This window comes from Monodelphis domestica, chromosome 1 (assembly GCF_027887165.1).
Source record: "Monodelphis domestica isolate mMonDom1 chromosome 1, mMonDom1.pri, whole genome shotgun sequence".
Lineage (NCBI taxonomy): Eukaryota > Metazoa > Chordata > Mammalia > Didelphimorphia > Didelphidae > Monodelphis > Monodelphis domestica.
Genome location: NC_077227.1, coordinates 587,090,445 through 587,109,102, shown reverse-complemented (window position 1 = coordinate 587,109,102; position 18,658 = coordinate 587,090,445). Strand labels below are relative to the sequence as shown.

The 18,658-nt window shown below is 38.5% G+C and overlaps 1 protein-coding gene across 1 annotated transcript in view; it reads right to left on the bottom strand.

Moving 5' to 3' along the window:
• The window catches only part of IKBKB (inhibitor of nuclear factor kappa B kinase subunit beta), an 82,111-nt gene that overhangs the window by 62,209 nt on the left and 1,244 nt on the right, over positions 1–18,658 (bottom strand). The window contains exons 3-5 of the mRNA XM_056813601.1: positions 12,139–12,233; positions 10,534–10,651; positions 641–710 (exon numbers count right to left, since the gene is read on the bottom strand). Of these exons, the coding sequence (XP_056669579.1) occupies positions 641–710; positions 10,534–10,651; positions 12,139–12,233 (283 nt within the window). The remainder of the gene's footprint in view (positions 1–640; positions 711–10,533; positions 10,652–12,138; positions 12,234–18,658) is intronic.

The window sequence follows — 18,658 nt, the reverse complement described above, 5'->3', positions numbered from 1 at the left end:
AGCCTTTTTTTTTAAAGATACATGAAGAAATCAGACAGCAGGGATAGCTTTGAAAGTTATACAGTGGAACAGTTAGGTAGCTTAGTGGATAGAAAGCCAGGCTTTGATAGGGGAGGATCTGGGTTCAAATCTGCCCTCAGATAGTTCCTATCTTTATGACCCTGGGCAAGTCACTTAACCCCCATTGCCTAGCTCTTCTCTTCTGCCTTAGAACCAATACTTACTATTGATTCTAAAATGGAAAGGTAATGGTTTAAAAAAATGACCATACAAAGGTCATGTTTCCTAATCTTACTTTTTAAGAAGAGAAATAATTTATTGCAAGGGAATAAAATTTATGTAAGTGACAGTTTGGGTTATCTTTGGCTCTTCCAGGAAAAGAGGGAGTGGGGTTATTTTAATAGAAAAGGAAATCAGTTTTTCAACTACATCATAATTCTTCATAACTTGGATAAGAAGGAAGAGAGATCTATTTGAGCTTGGTGTTGGCCAGCCTGCCCTGTCTTATTTCCTGTTCCCCCTGCTCTGTGTAAGGGTAGGACTTGCTGAGATGGTTCCCTTGTTCCTCAGGGGCTCGGAGCTGGTCCACACAACAGTCTCCTAGATCCAACAACCCAACACACTCTGGGATGCAATTTACCAATGTCAGAAAGTAGAGTGAGGATGGCTTCTTCCCGAAGGCCACAGCAGTTCTCAAACTGGTTCAGGTACTGTCAGGGTTTCAAAGGGAAAAATAAATATCAGCCTTTTACCAGTAGTAGCAAATTACCTGAAATCTCACCAAAGTTTTGCACCAGCCTTCCTCCCTGGGCAGGATGAACAGTCTAAAGGCTCAGTGCCCTATTTACAATCACTGACTTCCTAAAGCATTACTGTTGTGTTTTTTTTTCCTTAGAAAACTTGGTCTCAGACACTTCCAGGCTGTGTGACCCTGGGCAAGTCACTTAACTCCCATTGCTTAGCCCCTACTGCTCTTCTGCCTTGGAACCAATACCAAGTATTGATTCTAAGATAGAAAGTAAGTGAAAAAAGAAAAAGAAAACAGGCATCATCCAGGTCCATTGTTACTAATGTCCATTGGTGACAACTCCATGGATGGAAGCAAGTATACTGTAGAGAATGATGAGAATCTTGTTTATCCACTTATCTGTATAACTTTGGACAAGTCACTTAATTTCCTATCCTCAGCTTCCTTAATTATAATATAAGGGAAATGGATTAGATGATCTCAAAAATACCTATCATCTCTAAATCAATAATCCTACAAAATCCTTCTTCCTGCCCTATCCAGAGCTGCCCTTGACATTTATTCCAACTTAACTTTAAATTGGGATAAAATCTTTAAGGAATAAAGACTTCCTAGCTTTGTGATCCTGGGCAACTCACTGGCTCAGTGGTTTGAGAGCCAGACCTAGAGATGGGAGGTCCTGGGTTCAAATATGGCCTCAGACTTCCTAGCTGTGTGACCCTGGGCAAGTCACTTAACCCTCATTGCCTAGCCTTTACCACTCTTCGCCTTAGAACCAATACACAGTATTGATTCTAAGACAAAAGGGCTTTAAAAAAAGAATTAATACTAAGACATAAAGTAAGAGTTTTTTTTTTTAAAGGTGTAATGGGCACCTGCTGAATACTAACTGTCCAGGCTTCACAGATTCTCAGGGATACACCTTTGGAATGTGCTCTGCTGTTATTATTATTCAGTCTTGTCTGACTTTTCATGATCCCATTTGGGGTTTTACTTGGCAAAGATACTGGAGTGGCTCACTTTATAGATGAGGAAACTGAGACAGAATTAAATGACTTGCCAGGATGACATAGGTAGGAAATATCTGAGACCAGATTTGAATTAAGGTCTTCTTAACTCTAAACCCAGTGCTCTATCCACTGCCCTAGATACTCTTCTACACAAAATAAAATAAGAGCATGTCATGACGTATTCCATCAAGAGAGGATACATTTTGCAGAACGAATACTACCCACCTCCTGGCATACCAACAAGCACATTCTAAGGTGGAGGTAAATGAAAATAAAGCAATTGTTAACTAGCCTGACCCCTAAATGGCTACAGATTCCTTTAGGAAAAGGAAACAACCATTTATATAGGACCTACTATGTGCCAGGCACTGTGCTGACTGAGTGTTTTGCAATTATTATCTCATTGGCGCTGCACAAGAACTCTGGGAGGTAGGTGCTATTATTATCCCCATTTACAGATAAGGAAACTGAGGCAAACAAAGGTTAAGTGACTTGCACAGAGTCATACAGCTTAAGTATAAGGTTAGATTTTGTAGCCCCCAGTAGTGAGAGTGGATCCCAGTAAAATCAAAGCCATGGTCTGACCAGAATCACTCCTCACATGAGACCCCCAAAACCCCTCCTTTCTAACCCCTCCCTGCTTTACTTTGTAGAAACTGTATGTTCTCCCAAGGAATTACTGACGCAGGAATTCAGTGAGAAGCTTGGTTAGATGGTTACATATTTACCTGTGATTTATTATCCTATAGAAAACTCTGTCTAAGCCTTGGTGAGGTAAACTAAGTCATTGTATTAAGACTGTAAATGATTACTAACCATTGTCCCTGTAAAAAGTTTACCTAATTCCTTAGCCTACATCACTTTCTCCATAAAATACTACCTGAAATCAATACACTTTGTCACTGATCAGCAAGAGATCTTGAGTCTGTCTGTGATCCTTCTGATCCCAACCTCATTCCTCTTATCCCTATTCATGACCCAGAAATAATTTGTTGAGCTGGACTCTACAGGATTTGAATCCAGGTCTTCCTAACTCTAGGTCAAGGAATATATATATATATATATATATATATATATATATATATATATATATATATATATATATATTATATATATTGAAAGAGAGAGAGAAGAGGAGGGAGAGGGAGAGAGAGAGAGAGAGAGAGAGAGAGAGAGAGAGAGAGAGAGAGAGAGAGAGAGAGAGAGAGAGAGAGAAAGAGAGAGAGAGAGAAAGAAAGAGAGAGAGAGAAAGAGAGAGAGAGAGAGAGAGAAAGAGAGAGAGAGAGAGAGAGAAAGAGAGAGAGAGAGAAAGAGAGAGAGAGAGAAAGAGAGAGAGAGAGAAAGAGAGAGAGAGAGAAAGAGAAGAGAGGGAAAGGGAGAGGTAGAGGGAAGGGGAGAGAAAGAGAGAGAACACAGAAGCATTGGACTTGAAATTGGCTATAATTTACTTATTGGCAGAGGGTAGAAGTGTAGTATACTGAATACAAACTGGACAGGCACTTGGGAAGATCTATGTTTAAATACTGCCTCAAAAGACTAACTTTGTGACTCTTAATCAATCACTGAATTTCTCTGATCCTTAATTTCCTCTTCTATAAAATCAGGATTCATATGTGATCTACCTCACTGGGTGCTTGTGAGGAGCAAATGAGATAATTACGAGAAGGGCTTGCAGACCATAAAGTGGTACTACATGTTAGCTATTATTATTGTTGTTGTTGAGATCCAGCAGGGTGCTGGATAGACAGCTAGCCTCAGAGTCAGAAGGCCCAGGGCTGGAGTCTTTTCAAAGCCCTCCAGAATCTGCCCCTTCTTTCCAGGCTTTTAGCTCCACACAAGTGCCCCATCCCTCCCCTCCACAGTGAGGTAGGGATACTTGCTGCCCCTCTAGCCATCTCTCCTGGCTCCCAGGGTTTTCTCTGGCTGTTTCCCACACCTGACGTGTACTTCTTCCTCATCTCTGCCACCTGGATTCCTTCAAGTCCCAGATAAAATCCCCTCTTCTGCAGGAAGCCTTTATTTCTCAGTCTTTCTTCATTCTAGCACCCCGCTTGTTGATTCTCTAGTTCATCCTGTTTGTTTTTTCCATGTTATCCTCTCCACTAAACAATGAGCACCTTCAGGTTGAGGGCTGTCTTACCTTTCTCTGAATCCCCAGCACTCAGCACAGTCAGTGCCTGGCACATAGTGCTTAATACATGCTTACCAGCATGTGAGGTGGCTCCGTGTTTAGAAAGCCAATACTAGAGACAAGAGAGCCTGGGTTCAAATCTGGTCTCAGGCACTTCCTAGCTGTGTGACACTAGGCAAATCACTAGAGATGGGGTCAAATCTGGTCTCAGATATTTCCTAGCTGGGTGACCCTGGGAAAGTCACTTTATCCCAATTTCTTAGCCCTTATCGCTCCTTTGTCTTGGAACTGATACTTAGTATTGATCCTAAAACAGAAGGTAAGGGTTTAAAATAAAAAAAAGAAGACAAGAGCGTAGGCATTCTTACACATAGAGGAGAGCACTGAGATCTCAATGCAAGTCCTGGTTCTGACACTTACTAGCTGTAGAACTCTGAGTAGGGCACTTAACTGGTCTGTGCCTCAGTTTCCCCATATGTTAAATAGGGATAACTCATGTCTCATAAGGTTACTGATAATTTTTTAAAATCTGAAAATGTTGTGTAAATATGAGCTGCTATTTGGAGAAGCAGTGTACTTACAGTTGAGGAAAGAGCTCTAAATTTAGAATCAAAAGACTTGGCCCTATCATTTACTACCCACGTGATTTTGGGGAAGTCACCTCTCTGGGCCTCCGTAGTTTCCTCATCTCTTCTGTTATCTGATCCAAGGTTTAGTTTGAAGAGGAAAGGAACAAGCATTGATTAAATGCCTTCAAATGTGCCAGGCCCTTGGCTAAGTGCTACACAAATATTCTCTCATGTTTTTTATTTATTATAGTTTTATATTTTAGTGCATTTCCTTAGAAAGCCAATAAACATTTTTGCAGACTAATTCAGGCACTGCCCCTTGTTTACATGTTACCTGGGCTTGTCTAGCTATGTTCAGAGGTAAAACGTTGTTTGTTTTTAATGTGGGTTTTTTTAGTTTTGACAATACATTACTTGAAAATGATAGAAGGAGCAGCTAGGCTGCTCAGTGGATAGAGAGCTAGGCCTGGGGAGGGAGGTCCTGAGACACTTCCTAGCTGAGTGACCTGGGCAAATCCCTTAACCCTGATTGCTTAGCTCTTGCCAAGCTTCAGTTTTAGAAGTGAGTGATACTAAGGCAGAAGGTAAGGTTTAAATAACTAAATATTTACAAATAATATAAATTATATACTTTATGTATATTTTATAGATTAATTATTCTAAATAACATATTACATATACATTATATTAATGATGATAAATTATATAAATAACATAATATTATATATTGTTTATGTTTTATTATGTTTATATTATATTATATGTGTTATATATTATGTTTAACTAGTATAATTTTATCTAAATATATTATTTATTATATGGATTATTATAAATTCTATAAATAGCACAATATTGTATATTATTTCAGTTTAAATAGTATTGTTATATTTAAATACATTCTTTATTATATTTAAATAATGTATTTAATTATGTTATTTGTTATATTTAAATAATTTTACATTTAAATATTACTGGCAAACTGCTTAAGAGATCAACAGATCATATGTGGATCAGGGAACTCTCTTGCTAGTTGCCCACAGAGGAAGGAGAGAAAGGACAGCTCTGGCTCCAGCCTCCTCATTGACCCACAGAGATGGTGTTAGTCCACGTCTCAGGGAAAGCCAGATGCATTTATTAAGTGCCTACATTGTTCCAGGCACTGTGTTAAGTACTTCTAAAAAATTCTCTCATTTGATAAATAAACAGTATCTCCTGCTCCTTTGAGAAGATGATGATAAGGTCCAAAGAGGTGACCCCAGCACACACCAAATAAGCTGCCATTGACAGAGGTCTCTCCACTCTTGAGAGACAATATGGTGGTGTGGAGTAAAGAATCAGAGGACCTCAGTTTGAATCCCAGCTTGCTATTATTATTGTGTGACCTCAGACAAGTGCCTTAACTCCCTGGGCCTCAGTTCCCTCCTCTGTAAAATGAGGGGATTGGATGCTAAGGTCTAAATCTTAGGCTTAAATCTATTCCAGATCTAAATCTGTGATCCCTTGCTCCCTCCTTTTAGGGCAGTTGGCCAGGAGACATATAAAAATAAATAAGATTAAGGGCATTTAGGTGGCTCAATGAATTGAAAGCCAGGCCTCGAGATGTGGGGGTCCTATGTTAAAATTTGGTCTCAGACACTTCCTAGCTGTGTGACCCTGGACAAGTCTCCTAATCTCCATTGCCTAGCCTTTATCACTCTGCTTTGGAATGGATACTTAGCATTGATTCCAAGATGGAAGGTAAGGGTTGAAAAAAAATTATAAATAAATAAATAAGATTCTAATACTGCCCTCAAGGAACTTATGATCTAAATAATAGGAGGCTAGGTGGTCTCTGAAGCTCCTTCCAACTCTAAGTTTATACTCTTTTCCCCCCTTCTCCAGCTCATTATATTTAATTTTTTTTAATTTAAAATTTTTAAAATCTTTTTCCATGTTTTCATATTCCATTTTCTTTCCCTCCCCTCTCCCCTGCCCTCTCCTGGATCTAATAAGCACTTCCACTGGGTTATACATGTATTATCACTCAAAACCCATTTCCATATTATTCATTTTTGCAATAGAGCAATCTTTCAAAACCAAAACCCCAAATCATATAACCATATAAACAACTGATAATTCATTTGTTTTTGTTCTGTGTTTCTACTCCCACAGTCATTTCTCTTGAAGTGGATAGCATTCTTTATCATAAGTCCCTTGGAATTGTATATTGGATTGTTCTGCAATGTTTCAACTAAGTCTATACTCTTAATGGTGAATTTAGAGCAAAGAACTTGAGAATCCTGGATCCTAAGCTTGAATCCCAGCTCTCCAACCTACAACATATATGACCTTTTTTGACCTTGTATGGTAAGTAATTTTACCCCTGATGGGCCTCTGGTTCTTTATTTTTAAACTGAAGGAGTTGGACTAGATGACCTCTAAGTTCCACTCCAGACGTAGATCTATGATCCCATGATATGGTTCATAAATCTTAGAAAGGGACTTTGGGGTACCGCCCTGAAGGGAAGACATCAATTTAAAATGGGAATAATGGCAGATAAACTGGGATCATGGAAACAGTGATGGCATGAGGAAGTATGTTCTTTGTGACTGATAAGGAATGTTGATCTCCATAGTACCTCTTGGTCAGTGCAGTTCCAGTAATGTCCAGAGGAAAGGATGCCATAATTCTGAACAACCAACACTATCAGAAATAGCCTAATAAGCCTGGGTTCCTCTACCAGAGATACCCATCTGGCATTTGACCAAGTTGGCTTTTTCCAAGGACTTATCCACCAAGAGGACCATGGGCAAATGGCGGTGACTAGTGCTTGTATGCTTGTAAACCAATCAATTGGTATTTCAGTTTACCAAACAGTCTCTTATGAGTCTAGAAAACAGAATTCACTAACTGGAGCCTCGTCAATCTTGGGTGAACTGATAAAACTGAACTGCTATAACTCACTTTCTAGTTCTGCAAATGTAATGACTTGGAACTTGGGCTGACCCCAGCCCAAGGCAGTGAACCTTGAAACCAACTGTGAGCCAGGCTTTCTCTCTTGAATACTCTCTTCTAATTGGCAAACTCTCACCAGAGAAGCAGTATATTATAGTAGATAGAGTGTAGGACCTAGAGCCAGGAAGTTTAATTCTTTTTAAGTCTTGTCTGACTCTTTAGGATTCCATTTTGGATTTTCTTGGCAAAGATACTAGAGTGGTTTGCCTTTTTCTCCTTCTCCAGCTTATTTTACAGATGTAGAAACTGAGGCAAACAAGGTTAAGTGACTTGCCCAGGATCACATAATTATCTTGGGTCAAATTTGAACTCATATCCTCCTGACTCTAGGACCTGTGCCAGGAAGACCTGAATTCATTAGACACTAATTGTATGAGCTGGGACAAGTCACTTAATCTCTGCTTGCCTTGATTTCTTCATCTGTCAAATGGAGGATAATAAGATCATTTACTACCCAGGACTGCCATGAGGATAAAATGAGATGGTGTTGGCAGAGTGCCTTATAGACCTTAAAGCATTATATAAATATAATAAGAGCATTTAAATGGCACCTGCTATGTGCCAGGCATTGTGATACACACTATAGAAATAGCTCATTAATTCTCACAACAACTCTGAGAGGGAAGTGCTATAGTTATACTCATTTTGCAGATGTAAAAATTGTAGCAATGGGGTTATATGACATTCAAAGTCATATAAACTAGTAAGTAACTGAGGCAGGATTTAAACTAGGTCTTCCTGACTCTAGACCTAGCACTCTACCCACTGTGCCACTTTGCTGCCTGTGAGCTATTATTTTTGCAACAAGATCAAGTTTCTTTCTTCTTCAGCATTTTTCTTTATTTCCCTGTTTCCTCCTTTCAGTCATTCTTGCCTGGCAAGGGCAAGACTGGTCTGCTTCAAGTACCAATTTCACCATGTCACTCCCTCACTCAGTTTATTCCTAAAGGTCTACTATGTTACATCTAAGCTCCCCTCTAGCTGAGTTTCAGAGTTTGTCTATAATCTGATATCCTTTTTTCTCTAAACTGAGTTCCCACTATTCCTTAACATATGCTCTGTATTCCACCAAAAAAAAAAATCTAACCTTCAACAATCAGTTTTTAAAAACTCTCTTTATGAGGACAGCTGAGTACCTCAGGGTATGGAGAGACAGGTCTAGAGATAGGAGGTCCTGAGTTCAAATCTGACTCAGACACTTCCCAGCTGTGTGACCCTGGGCAAGTCACTTAACCCCCATTGCCTAGGCCTTACCACTCTTCTGCCTCGGAACCAATACACAGTATTGACTCCAAGATGGAAGGTAAGGGTTTAAAAAAATCTCTTGAAAAATCTTATGTCCATATTTAGAACTTTTTAAAACATTAGAAAAATAGGAGGGAAAAAAACCCAAGCAAATCAAATATACACTCAAATACCATCAGATCCCCTGATTTCTCATGGCCTTTTCCTATCTTATCATGACAGGAATTGTGCTCACATCCTGTAATGATACACATTACCACTCCCATGCCCACCTCCCATGAATGGATTAAGTAGGTTGGAAAAATCAAATAAAATGGGGAAGTTTCTTTAAAAAAAATGGGGAAAATCCCCGTGGCACGGACAAAATAGATGAATGATTAATAACTGTGTCCCTGGGGAAAAGCTGGGTAGCTCAGTGGATGGAGAGCCAGGCCTAGAGATGGGAGGTCCTAGGTTCAATTCTGGCCTCAGATACTTCCTAACTGTGACCCCCATTGCCTAGCCCTTACCACTCTTCTTCTTCAGAACCAATACATAGTATTGACTCCAAGACGGAAGGTAAAGGTTTAAAAAAAAATAACTGGGTCCCTGAATGGATACCTTCAGATAGACCCTGGCCCCTGAAGGGGCTTGAAGAGCCCATCCTAGTGCTTTAAGTGGGATGACTTCATTGAGATTTGAATTAATTGGGAAAAGTATTTTCAGGCAAATTCTGTTAATAACAACTATTTTTCATAGTAATTCTTACTTTTCAAAATATTTCTCTTTATCTGAATGCCTCATATTGTCTTTATTTGGTCTTTTTTTTTTAACCATTACTTTCGGTCTTAGACTTAATACTAAGTATCAGTTTTAAAATAGAAGAGAGGTAAGGTCTAAGCAATGGAGGTTTAAATGACTAACCCAGGGTCAGCCAGCTAGAAGGTGTCAAAAGCCACCTTTGAACTCAGGAGCTCCTGTCTCTGAATCTACTGAGACACCTAGCTGCCCCCGTTATTTGGTCTTTACAACAGCCTCCTAAATAGTTTGGTTAGGTATTATTACATGGAGAGAGATTGCACAGCAAATCCCTGGTGGAAGCCCCAAATAGAAAGGACAATTGTTTGGGGGACTCTTGCTCCAGTATTTTTCCCCTACCTCATTTTGAAAATTTCTTTTTGGTATTTTGGGGTCCATAGAAGAAAAAAAAATTCCTGATATGGCCATGTTAATTTTCTGAAAATCAAATAGGGAAGAGGTTCCAAACAGTAGGTACAAGAAGGCCTTTCCTTAATATTTACAATGCAATATTCCATTCATTAGCTCCAATCAAGATCTAGCAGTGAAAGCTGACTTTCCTTTAACTGAGAAGCAGAAACCTTAGAAATCACTTCCCCATAGACTCTAAACGATCACTCTATTGCAAATAACAATAATGTGGAAATAGATGTTGATCCAAAATGCATGTAAAACCCAGTGGAATTGTTCATTGGCTATGAGAGGGGGAGGGGAAGAACGTGAATCATGTAACCATGGAAACTATCCTAAATTAATTACTTAAATAAGTAAATTAAAAAAAAAAAAAGAAAATCACTTCCCCATCCTTGTCGTATAATGTTCTGTTTAAGAAATGCAAGAGCAAACCTTCATCACCACCAAACTGGGTGGGGTCCAGGGATACTTGAGAAGCTAATGAAATCTGGCTGGAATCATCCCAGCTATTCTGAATTTCCTCATTCTGAAAACTTTAAAAAGTCCTCCTCAAAATTCTTTCAAATAAAGAAGTCCCAAACCCTTCTACTCCATAGCTCCCTTCAATTGTTCTCTTCTTAGAGGCCCCAAACAAGGTGCTTTACCTTTCGGAGGTCTCCTCCCTGACAATATTCCATAGCCAGCAGAGGAAGGTCATTGGGTGCCAGCTTCTGCATCCCTTCAGGGACATCCCGGGCAGCCACAACATTGGGATGGTTGAGCCTGTGAAGGAGAGAGCCAGTGTATTACCTCTGTACTGTCAGTGTCTCATCATTCTGGTTATTAGATTGTAAGTTCCTTGAGGGCAGGAAGAAAATCTTACTTATTTTTTATATATCTCCCAGTACAAAAAGGACCAGGAGATCACAGATTGAGATCTGGAGTGAATCTTGGAGTCCAACCTGTGAAACTCTCTCATTTTACAGATAGGAAACTGAGCCTCAAAAACATTAAGTATTCAAGGGCAAGGAAGTGGTAGCATTGGTATGTGAACTTGAGGTGCTCTGACTCTTTTCCTTAGCAGTAAGTCTTTTATATACATTTTCTCTTCTCTTTCTCACCAAAGATTCAGGGAACAGAACTAAAGCCTTGGAATCAGAGGGCTTAGTTTCAAATAATATTATCTTCCTTATTTTGAAGAAACTGAAACTCTGGAAGTTGAAGTGAGATAATAATAATAATAGACACATATAGAACTTTACAAATATTATCATATTTGATCTGATTTGATTATTTCATTAAGAATTGGGTAGGTGCTTTTAATATCCCAATGCGTATTACATATGTATGTGTGTATATATGTATATCTATATATATACAGACATATAGAAGGCTTGCCATATTGAAGAGAGAGAAGAAGAATCAATCTTGTTCTGAATATCTGCTGAATTGAACTGAATTCTTGATCTCCAGAGGGAAGAATTCAAACCAAGGAGGGTGGGAGGGAAGAAGGCAAATGTAGTTTTCTTCTTGGTTTAAGAAAATTTTCCTGATGGTTAAAGCTGTCTAATAGTTAAATGGGCTACCTTGTGAGGCACTGAGTTCTCCATTTCTGAAGATACATACAAGCAGAGACTGGATGATTACTCATCGGTGACATTGTAGAGGGTTCTTGCCTACAGCAGTTAGACTAGATGATCTTAGAGTCCCTTTCAATGTGGGGCTTCTGTGATTTTATGGAAATACAAGGGAATTTAAGCTTGATTGCCTAGCTATGGCCATATTTTTGGTCTTAGAATTGATACTAAGACAGAAGGCAAAGGTTTAAAGAAGAAAAGAACCAAAACACAGGGGAGATGAAGAGTCTTGGAAGCACAATTTGAATGAGTATTTTGAAGTATTTTTGGCAAAGGGGAGAAATGGACAACTTTGAGTCAGGAAGACTTGGGTATTAGTCTTGTCTCTAACATATATTAGCTATGTGACCATGCAACAGTTACTTAGTTAAAATAACTTTGGCTTAAATGTTCTAAATTATGAAACTGCAGTATATGGAGAGTTACTAATCTGTACCAGTAAAAGGAGTGCATGGAATACACATACCTATCTGTTCCCTTCTTCCTGACCTGCCCCCCAATTAAATCACTGATCCTTAGAATACTCTTTCTCTAGATGTCAGTTACGTCTTCCATTTATAGGTCCTGGCGTTCTCATTATCCCTAAGCTTTTGAAGACTCCCTTTGATAGGGGCAGAATCTCCAGCACCTCACCTTCTCATGATCTGTATTTCTAGGCACCACCTCTCTCGATTCCGAAGACTTAGCTCCTGCCGACATTGTTTGATGGCGATCTGCTCTCCTGTTTCCTGCAAGAATGGTTTGTCCCGAAAAAATAAGAGAGTAATGAATGGACAGTGAAGTATTTACCTGACCAAGAACTATCCCTTGTCCCTCTCTCACACACTTAGCTATGTCCTATCCAGTCTTCAAAGTCCAGCTCCTCTGGGAAACTATTTCCCCATACTTCCAGCTCATGTTTTCCTCTTCTTTCCCCGCCAATTTCTATTGAGTTATAATCAATATCACAAAAAATAGACATCATGTAATTGAATGCCTAACTCTTCTTTGCCACAGATATATTAGTCTTTACCAATCCAGTTTTATTTTTATCTTCCTGGGGTTTTATATTCACAGAATCTTAGAGCTGGAAGGGACCCCAGAGGCTATCTAATCCAATCACTAATCCCATGAAATCAGCATAGCATAGTGTCTAAAGTGTCAAATCTAATGTCAAAAAGACATGGGTTCAGGTCTTACTTCTGATTTATTTTTTTATTTTTTATTATTTTTTTCTCACAATTTTTATTATTGTGAGAAAATTGTGGAGGGGATTAGGATAACAAGTGGTTAATTGTAGGAATTGTGTGACTTCACCTTGTGACTCAATTCTGGAGCTAGTTTAGTTCCATTTCTATTCAATTATGGACCTATCTCAAATTCTGTCTTGTGAGAAAAGTTTATTCAATTGTGGGAATTGAGAGAAAACCATATTTCATAATTTGAACCTATCCCTTTGTGGCTGGGAAACTGGGCCACCATATCTACTGTTTAGAGACCCTTAACGAAGGACCTAGGTTATGTTGACCAGAAACACTGTCAGATCTTAAGATTGATGGAAGAAATGTTCTTATAATTGTTCATCACAAGCACCTTATATGTGTTATCTAAAAACTGGTATCATACTAATCAATCAGTTATTGTTTCATGTTCCTTTGATTGTTTACAGGTACTTGGGGAGGAATAAAATACTTCTTTTCCTGAATTCAGGGAATTAGAGCTATTCAACCTCCCCTTTTCAATTTGGAAAGTCTTTAATCTTTCATCCAATTAGAAATCAGATTACTTAATGTTGAGTTGCTTCCTTTAAATTAATTGGTCTTAAAAATAAATATGAAGGAAAGAGGTCTAGCTATATCAGATCTCAAACTATACTACAAAGTGGTAATCGTCAAAGCAATTTGGTACTGGCTAAGAAACAGAATAGTAGATCAATGGAATAGGCAAGGAAATCAACACAAGTAGTTAATGACCATAGTAACCGAGTGTTTGATAAACCCAAAGATCCAAGTTATTGGGGAAAGAACTCAGTATTTGACAAAAATTTCTGGGAAAACTGGAAAACAATATGGAAAAAAATTAAGCATCATATCTCACACCATACACCAAGAAAAAGTCAAAAAGGATACTTGATCTAGAAATAAAGGGGAATTCCATACACGAATGAGGGTAACATGAAGAAGTCTGCCTGTCAGACTTATACAAAAAGGAAGAATTTATGAACAAACAAAACATAAGGAATATTGTGAAAAATGAAACAGATACTTTGATTACAACAAATTTAAAAGCTTCTGTACAAACAAAACAAAAGTAAATAAGATTAGAAGGGAAATGACAAATTTGGGAGCAAAATGTTTATACTAAGTGTCTCTGACAAAGACCTCATTTCTTGAATATATAGAGAACTGAGCCAAATTTATAAGAATATAAAGCATTCCCCTGTTGATAAATGGTCATGGGTTATAAACAGTCAAGTCTCAGATGAAGAAATTAAAGCCATGTAAAGTCATAGGAGAAAATGCTCCAAATCACTATCATTTAAAGAAATGCAAATTAAAACAACCCTGAGATACTATCTCATACCTCTCAGAGAGGACCAAAAAGCAAAGTGATAAATGTTGAAGGGGATGTGGGAAAATTGGAATACTAATGCACTGTTGGTGGAACTGTGAACTGATAAAAACCATTCTGGAGAGCAATATGGAACTACACCCAAAGGACCATGACTCTATGCATATCCTTTGACCCAATAGTATCACTACTGGGTCTGTATCCCAATGATATTAGAGATAGGGAAAAGGGGGCCTTCTCGTACAAAAATATTTTAGCACCTCTTTTTGTAGTGACAAAGAATTGGAAACTGAGGGGGGGTGTTCATCAACTTGGGAATGACTGAATAATCTATGGTTATATGGTTGTAATGGAAAACTATTGCTCCATAAGAAATAATGAACAGGATGGGTTCAGAAAAACCTGGAAAGACTTATATGAACTGATGCAAAGTGAAGTGAGCAGAACCAGGAGAAAAGTGTAGATAGATAAAGCAATAGAAATACTGTCTGAAGATCAATTATGGAGCACTATACTATTATCCTCAAAAGAAGGATCCAAGATAAACCCAAGGGACATATGACAAACAAAAAACACTATCTACAGTCAAAGAAGGAACTATCGGAATCTGATTGCATATCAAAGCATTGCATCCCTTATTTTATTTCTTTCATGAGGTTATTTTTTTTATTAAATGTGTAATATGTGTCTTCAGTCACTACATGGGGAATATGGAAATATGCATTACATGAAAGCACTGGCATAACCCATATTAGACTATACCACCTTGGGGAGGTGGGGAGGGAGGGAAAGAATCTAAATTGCAAAATGTCAGAAAACAATTTTCAAAAATTTTTTCTATATATAATTGAAAAAAATAAAGTTTAATTTTAAAAGATAAATTAATTAATTGGTCTTATTTGATTTTTTTTTACTTTATAAAATTCTGGTGCCCTCTGTATTCTGGATCCAGCTTTAAACTTAGGAGGGGGTTTGACCCAGATTTGTTAGGCATTTAGCACTGATACTAGCCCTGTAATGACCTCTGCCAAGTCTTACCATGGAATGTATGATTCACATGGTCCAGACCTTTGGATGAGATGACAAAGCTAGATATGTTATCAACAGTACAGTGCACCTGAACTTCTTGGTCCTGTTCCAAGTCCATCACTTGGCTTTGGCAATCTAAGTCATGAAAGGCTGCAAAGTTTTCTCTTACCATCTCCCCACTTGTTTGGGGTTTCAATGCCATATTTGCCATTTTTCTTCTCTCTTTTCCAGTCCAAACTGATGCTAGACTTAATGAAAACTCCCCATCAGCTTAGCCCACTAAAACTCAGAACTCCATTTTTTGTTCAGGCAAGCCACTAGACTCAACCTCTCTGGTAGCAAGGATTACAAGGATACACCACCACCGGGGTCACATTTGGTTGATTTTTAAAAATTTGTTAGATTTTTTTAAAATTTACCTTCTGTTTTAGAATCAATACTAAGTATCATTTCCAAGGCAAAAGAGCTGTAAGGTCTAGGTAGTTGGGATTGACTGATTTGCTCAGCCATACAGCTACAAAGTGTCAGGCCAGATTGGAAGCCAGGTCTTCCTGATTCCAGGCCTGGTACTCTGTCCTCTGCACTACCTAACTGCTCTTCTATTTATTATCGAATCATGTATTTTAAAATGTCAATTATTAAAGTCTTTTAATTTTGGATTTGTATGGTTTATTAGTACTTATTGCATTTAAAATAAAATTGAAAAATACTTGAAGCTACTGGACTAAGTCAACTTTAGGCTTAGCCCATCACAATGTTTTAAGTTTAATTACAAACCATGAAGTGACTCAGTTGGAAGTACCTATCCCAGTGCTTTGCTCTGGGATCATAATGTACTAGTTCATTTCAACTTTCAATGACTTTAAATAGAGCTCTTCCTAGCTATGTGACCCTGGGCAAGTCATTAACCCCCATTGACTAGCCCTTACCACTCTTCTGCCTTGGAACCAATACATAGACTTGATTCTAAGGTGGAAAGTAAGGGTTTAAAAAAAATAATGCTCTAATGTCTCAGGTAGTGTGGTGTAGTGGGAAGATCACAGGATTTAAGAGGCAGAGTTTAAATCCAGACACTTGCATTAAATAACTGTATTACCTTGGCCCTGACACTTTTTTGGGCCTCAGTTTCCTCATCTGTAAAATGAGGAAGCTAGACTAGGTGTTCTCTTTTAGCTTTAAATATTATGACCATATGTTGGAGACTGACTTTGTCTTCGGGTCAAGGAAAGAAAAGACAGAACTGCTTTTAAAAGGTAACTTCCTCATGATGATTCAGGATGAGTCCCTCCAATGAGAATGCTTTCATTGGAAGCCACATTCTAAGCTCTGGCCCTTAGTCAAGAAAACTCAGTCTCTTGTTACTGTGTCATCCACATAGGTGGACAAGGGCTAAGAGCACACCCAGAAAGAAGAACTAAATGAGGTGTCTGTGGTAGGCAAGTGGTATTTTAGAGGAACCACCTAATAGTAATGTGCAGGACAGATTCCAAATCTACACATATCTCTCTACCCCACAGACTATGCCCATGTGCTTACAGTTAGGTCAAAACCAAAATACCCTTTGTGGCTATGGGGGAATGCCATTTAGCAGTATGTGGGCTCTTAGAGCAGACACAACAGGTGAAGACCATTTCAACCTGGACATGACCGATGGGTGGGAACACATATAAGGAAAGAATTCCCTCCCTACTTCCCCTCCTTTCTTCCTTTCTTCTTTCTTTCCTCCCTCCTTCCTACCCCATCCCTTCTTCCTCCTTTCCTTTTCTTTCTTTTTTTTTTTTTTTAAGCAAGAGTGACTGACCTTGATGAGTACTGAGAAGGGACCTATAATGGAGGGTGGTGCAAGGGAATGAGCCCTGAACTCTGGGTAACAAGGTTTGGGTCCTAGCACTATCATATATACAACCCACATAGCTATTTTATTTTAGGCAAGAAATTTAAACCTCCTTTATTTGTAAAATGGCCATAATAAAACTTAATAGTACCTGAAAGATAGCATGGCTTAAGTGATAGAGATTTGACCTTCAAGTCAAAAGACCTATGTTATAGCTGTGTGACCCTGGGCAAGTCATGTTTTAATCCCCGTGACCTAGCGGTTACTGGTCTTTTGCCTTGGAACCAAAACACAGAATTGATTCTAAATTGGATGGTAAGGGCTTGACAAAAAAAAAAAAAAAAGACAGGTTGAAATCCCACCTTTTACTCAAATAAATTATGAGAACCTGCTTAAGTTACTTCGTCCCTATTTTAAGCAACATTCTAATTTGCAGGGCAGAGCAAGTGCAGTTCTACACAGGTATATGGTATTTCCTTATTAGAAGCTTCCTAAACCCTTAAGAACAAAGGTTTGGTTAAAAAAATGCTTATAAGAAACACCGAAGAAAAACAATTGCTTGAATACATAGGTCGAGGGGGATATGGCTGGGGATGGAGACTCTAAATGATCATCCTAATGCAAACACCAACAACATGGAAATAGGCTCTGATCAAGAACACATGTAATAGCCAGTGGAATTGTGTGTCGGCTGCAGGAAGGGGAGGGAGGGAAATAATGTGATTCTTGTAACCAAGGAATAATCTTCTAAATTGACTAAATAAAAATTTAAAAAAGATATTAAAAATGCTTATACTATCTTTTCCACAGGGTTACGATAAGGAAATGGAAATCACATACCTGGAAGGTACTATAGAACTCTAAGATACAGGACCCTGTGATAGTCAGGGATGCTAAATTCTGTTGTTTTATTTACCCACCCTTTATAAGAATATCAATCATTTTCAACAACTCTGGCTAAATATTTTGTATTTACTTGTCCTTGTATACATTGTGTCCCTAAAAGAGAATGGGAGCTCCTTGGGGACAGGGACTGCAATGTCTTTCCCATAGTAGGCACTTACCAAATGTTTTTTGAATTTAATGTGATACAATGTAGGAAGAATTTGGCTACTCTGTCTAAGAGGAGGATTTTTATTTCATGCTAGACCTGGGTGGGGAAGGAGAATTACTCTCAGGGGGTGATCATCCCTTCTAGACTTAAGTGATCTTGAGCTATATTCTCTCCCCCCCCCCCCCAGTGGGTCCCGTCAGGTACAGGTCTGATTTGGACTCCTGTCCCTCTGCAGGGATGAGAGCTTCTCTCCTCAGCAATCTGACACCAAAGCTGTTTGTACCTAACTTCCAAACATCCAGAGTCCATTTGTCCACTTGGAACTGAGATGACCTGGTCTAATTTCACATTTGGAAATGCAAAACCCTGGGGCATGACTGTCCATGAAGATCCATGGAAGCAAATAGTCAATAGTAATGTACCCATTGATTTCAGTCATATTTCTAGAGAATGGTGAAGAACTTGCTGAACTTTTTGGTGTGGAGAGTTGACCCACAACAGTGAGGAAATAGTTATTTGGTAGGATTTTGTCAGACAATTAGTTTGTATTTTATGAAGAAATCTTGGTAGATGTTGGAATATAAGCTCCTTGAGGGCAGGGATTATTTTCACTTTTTCTTTGTGGGCCAAGAAAATATTAAGGGTTTAATAAATGCCTGGGGATTGACTGACTGAGTAGGCAACAT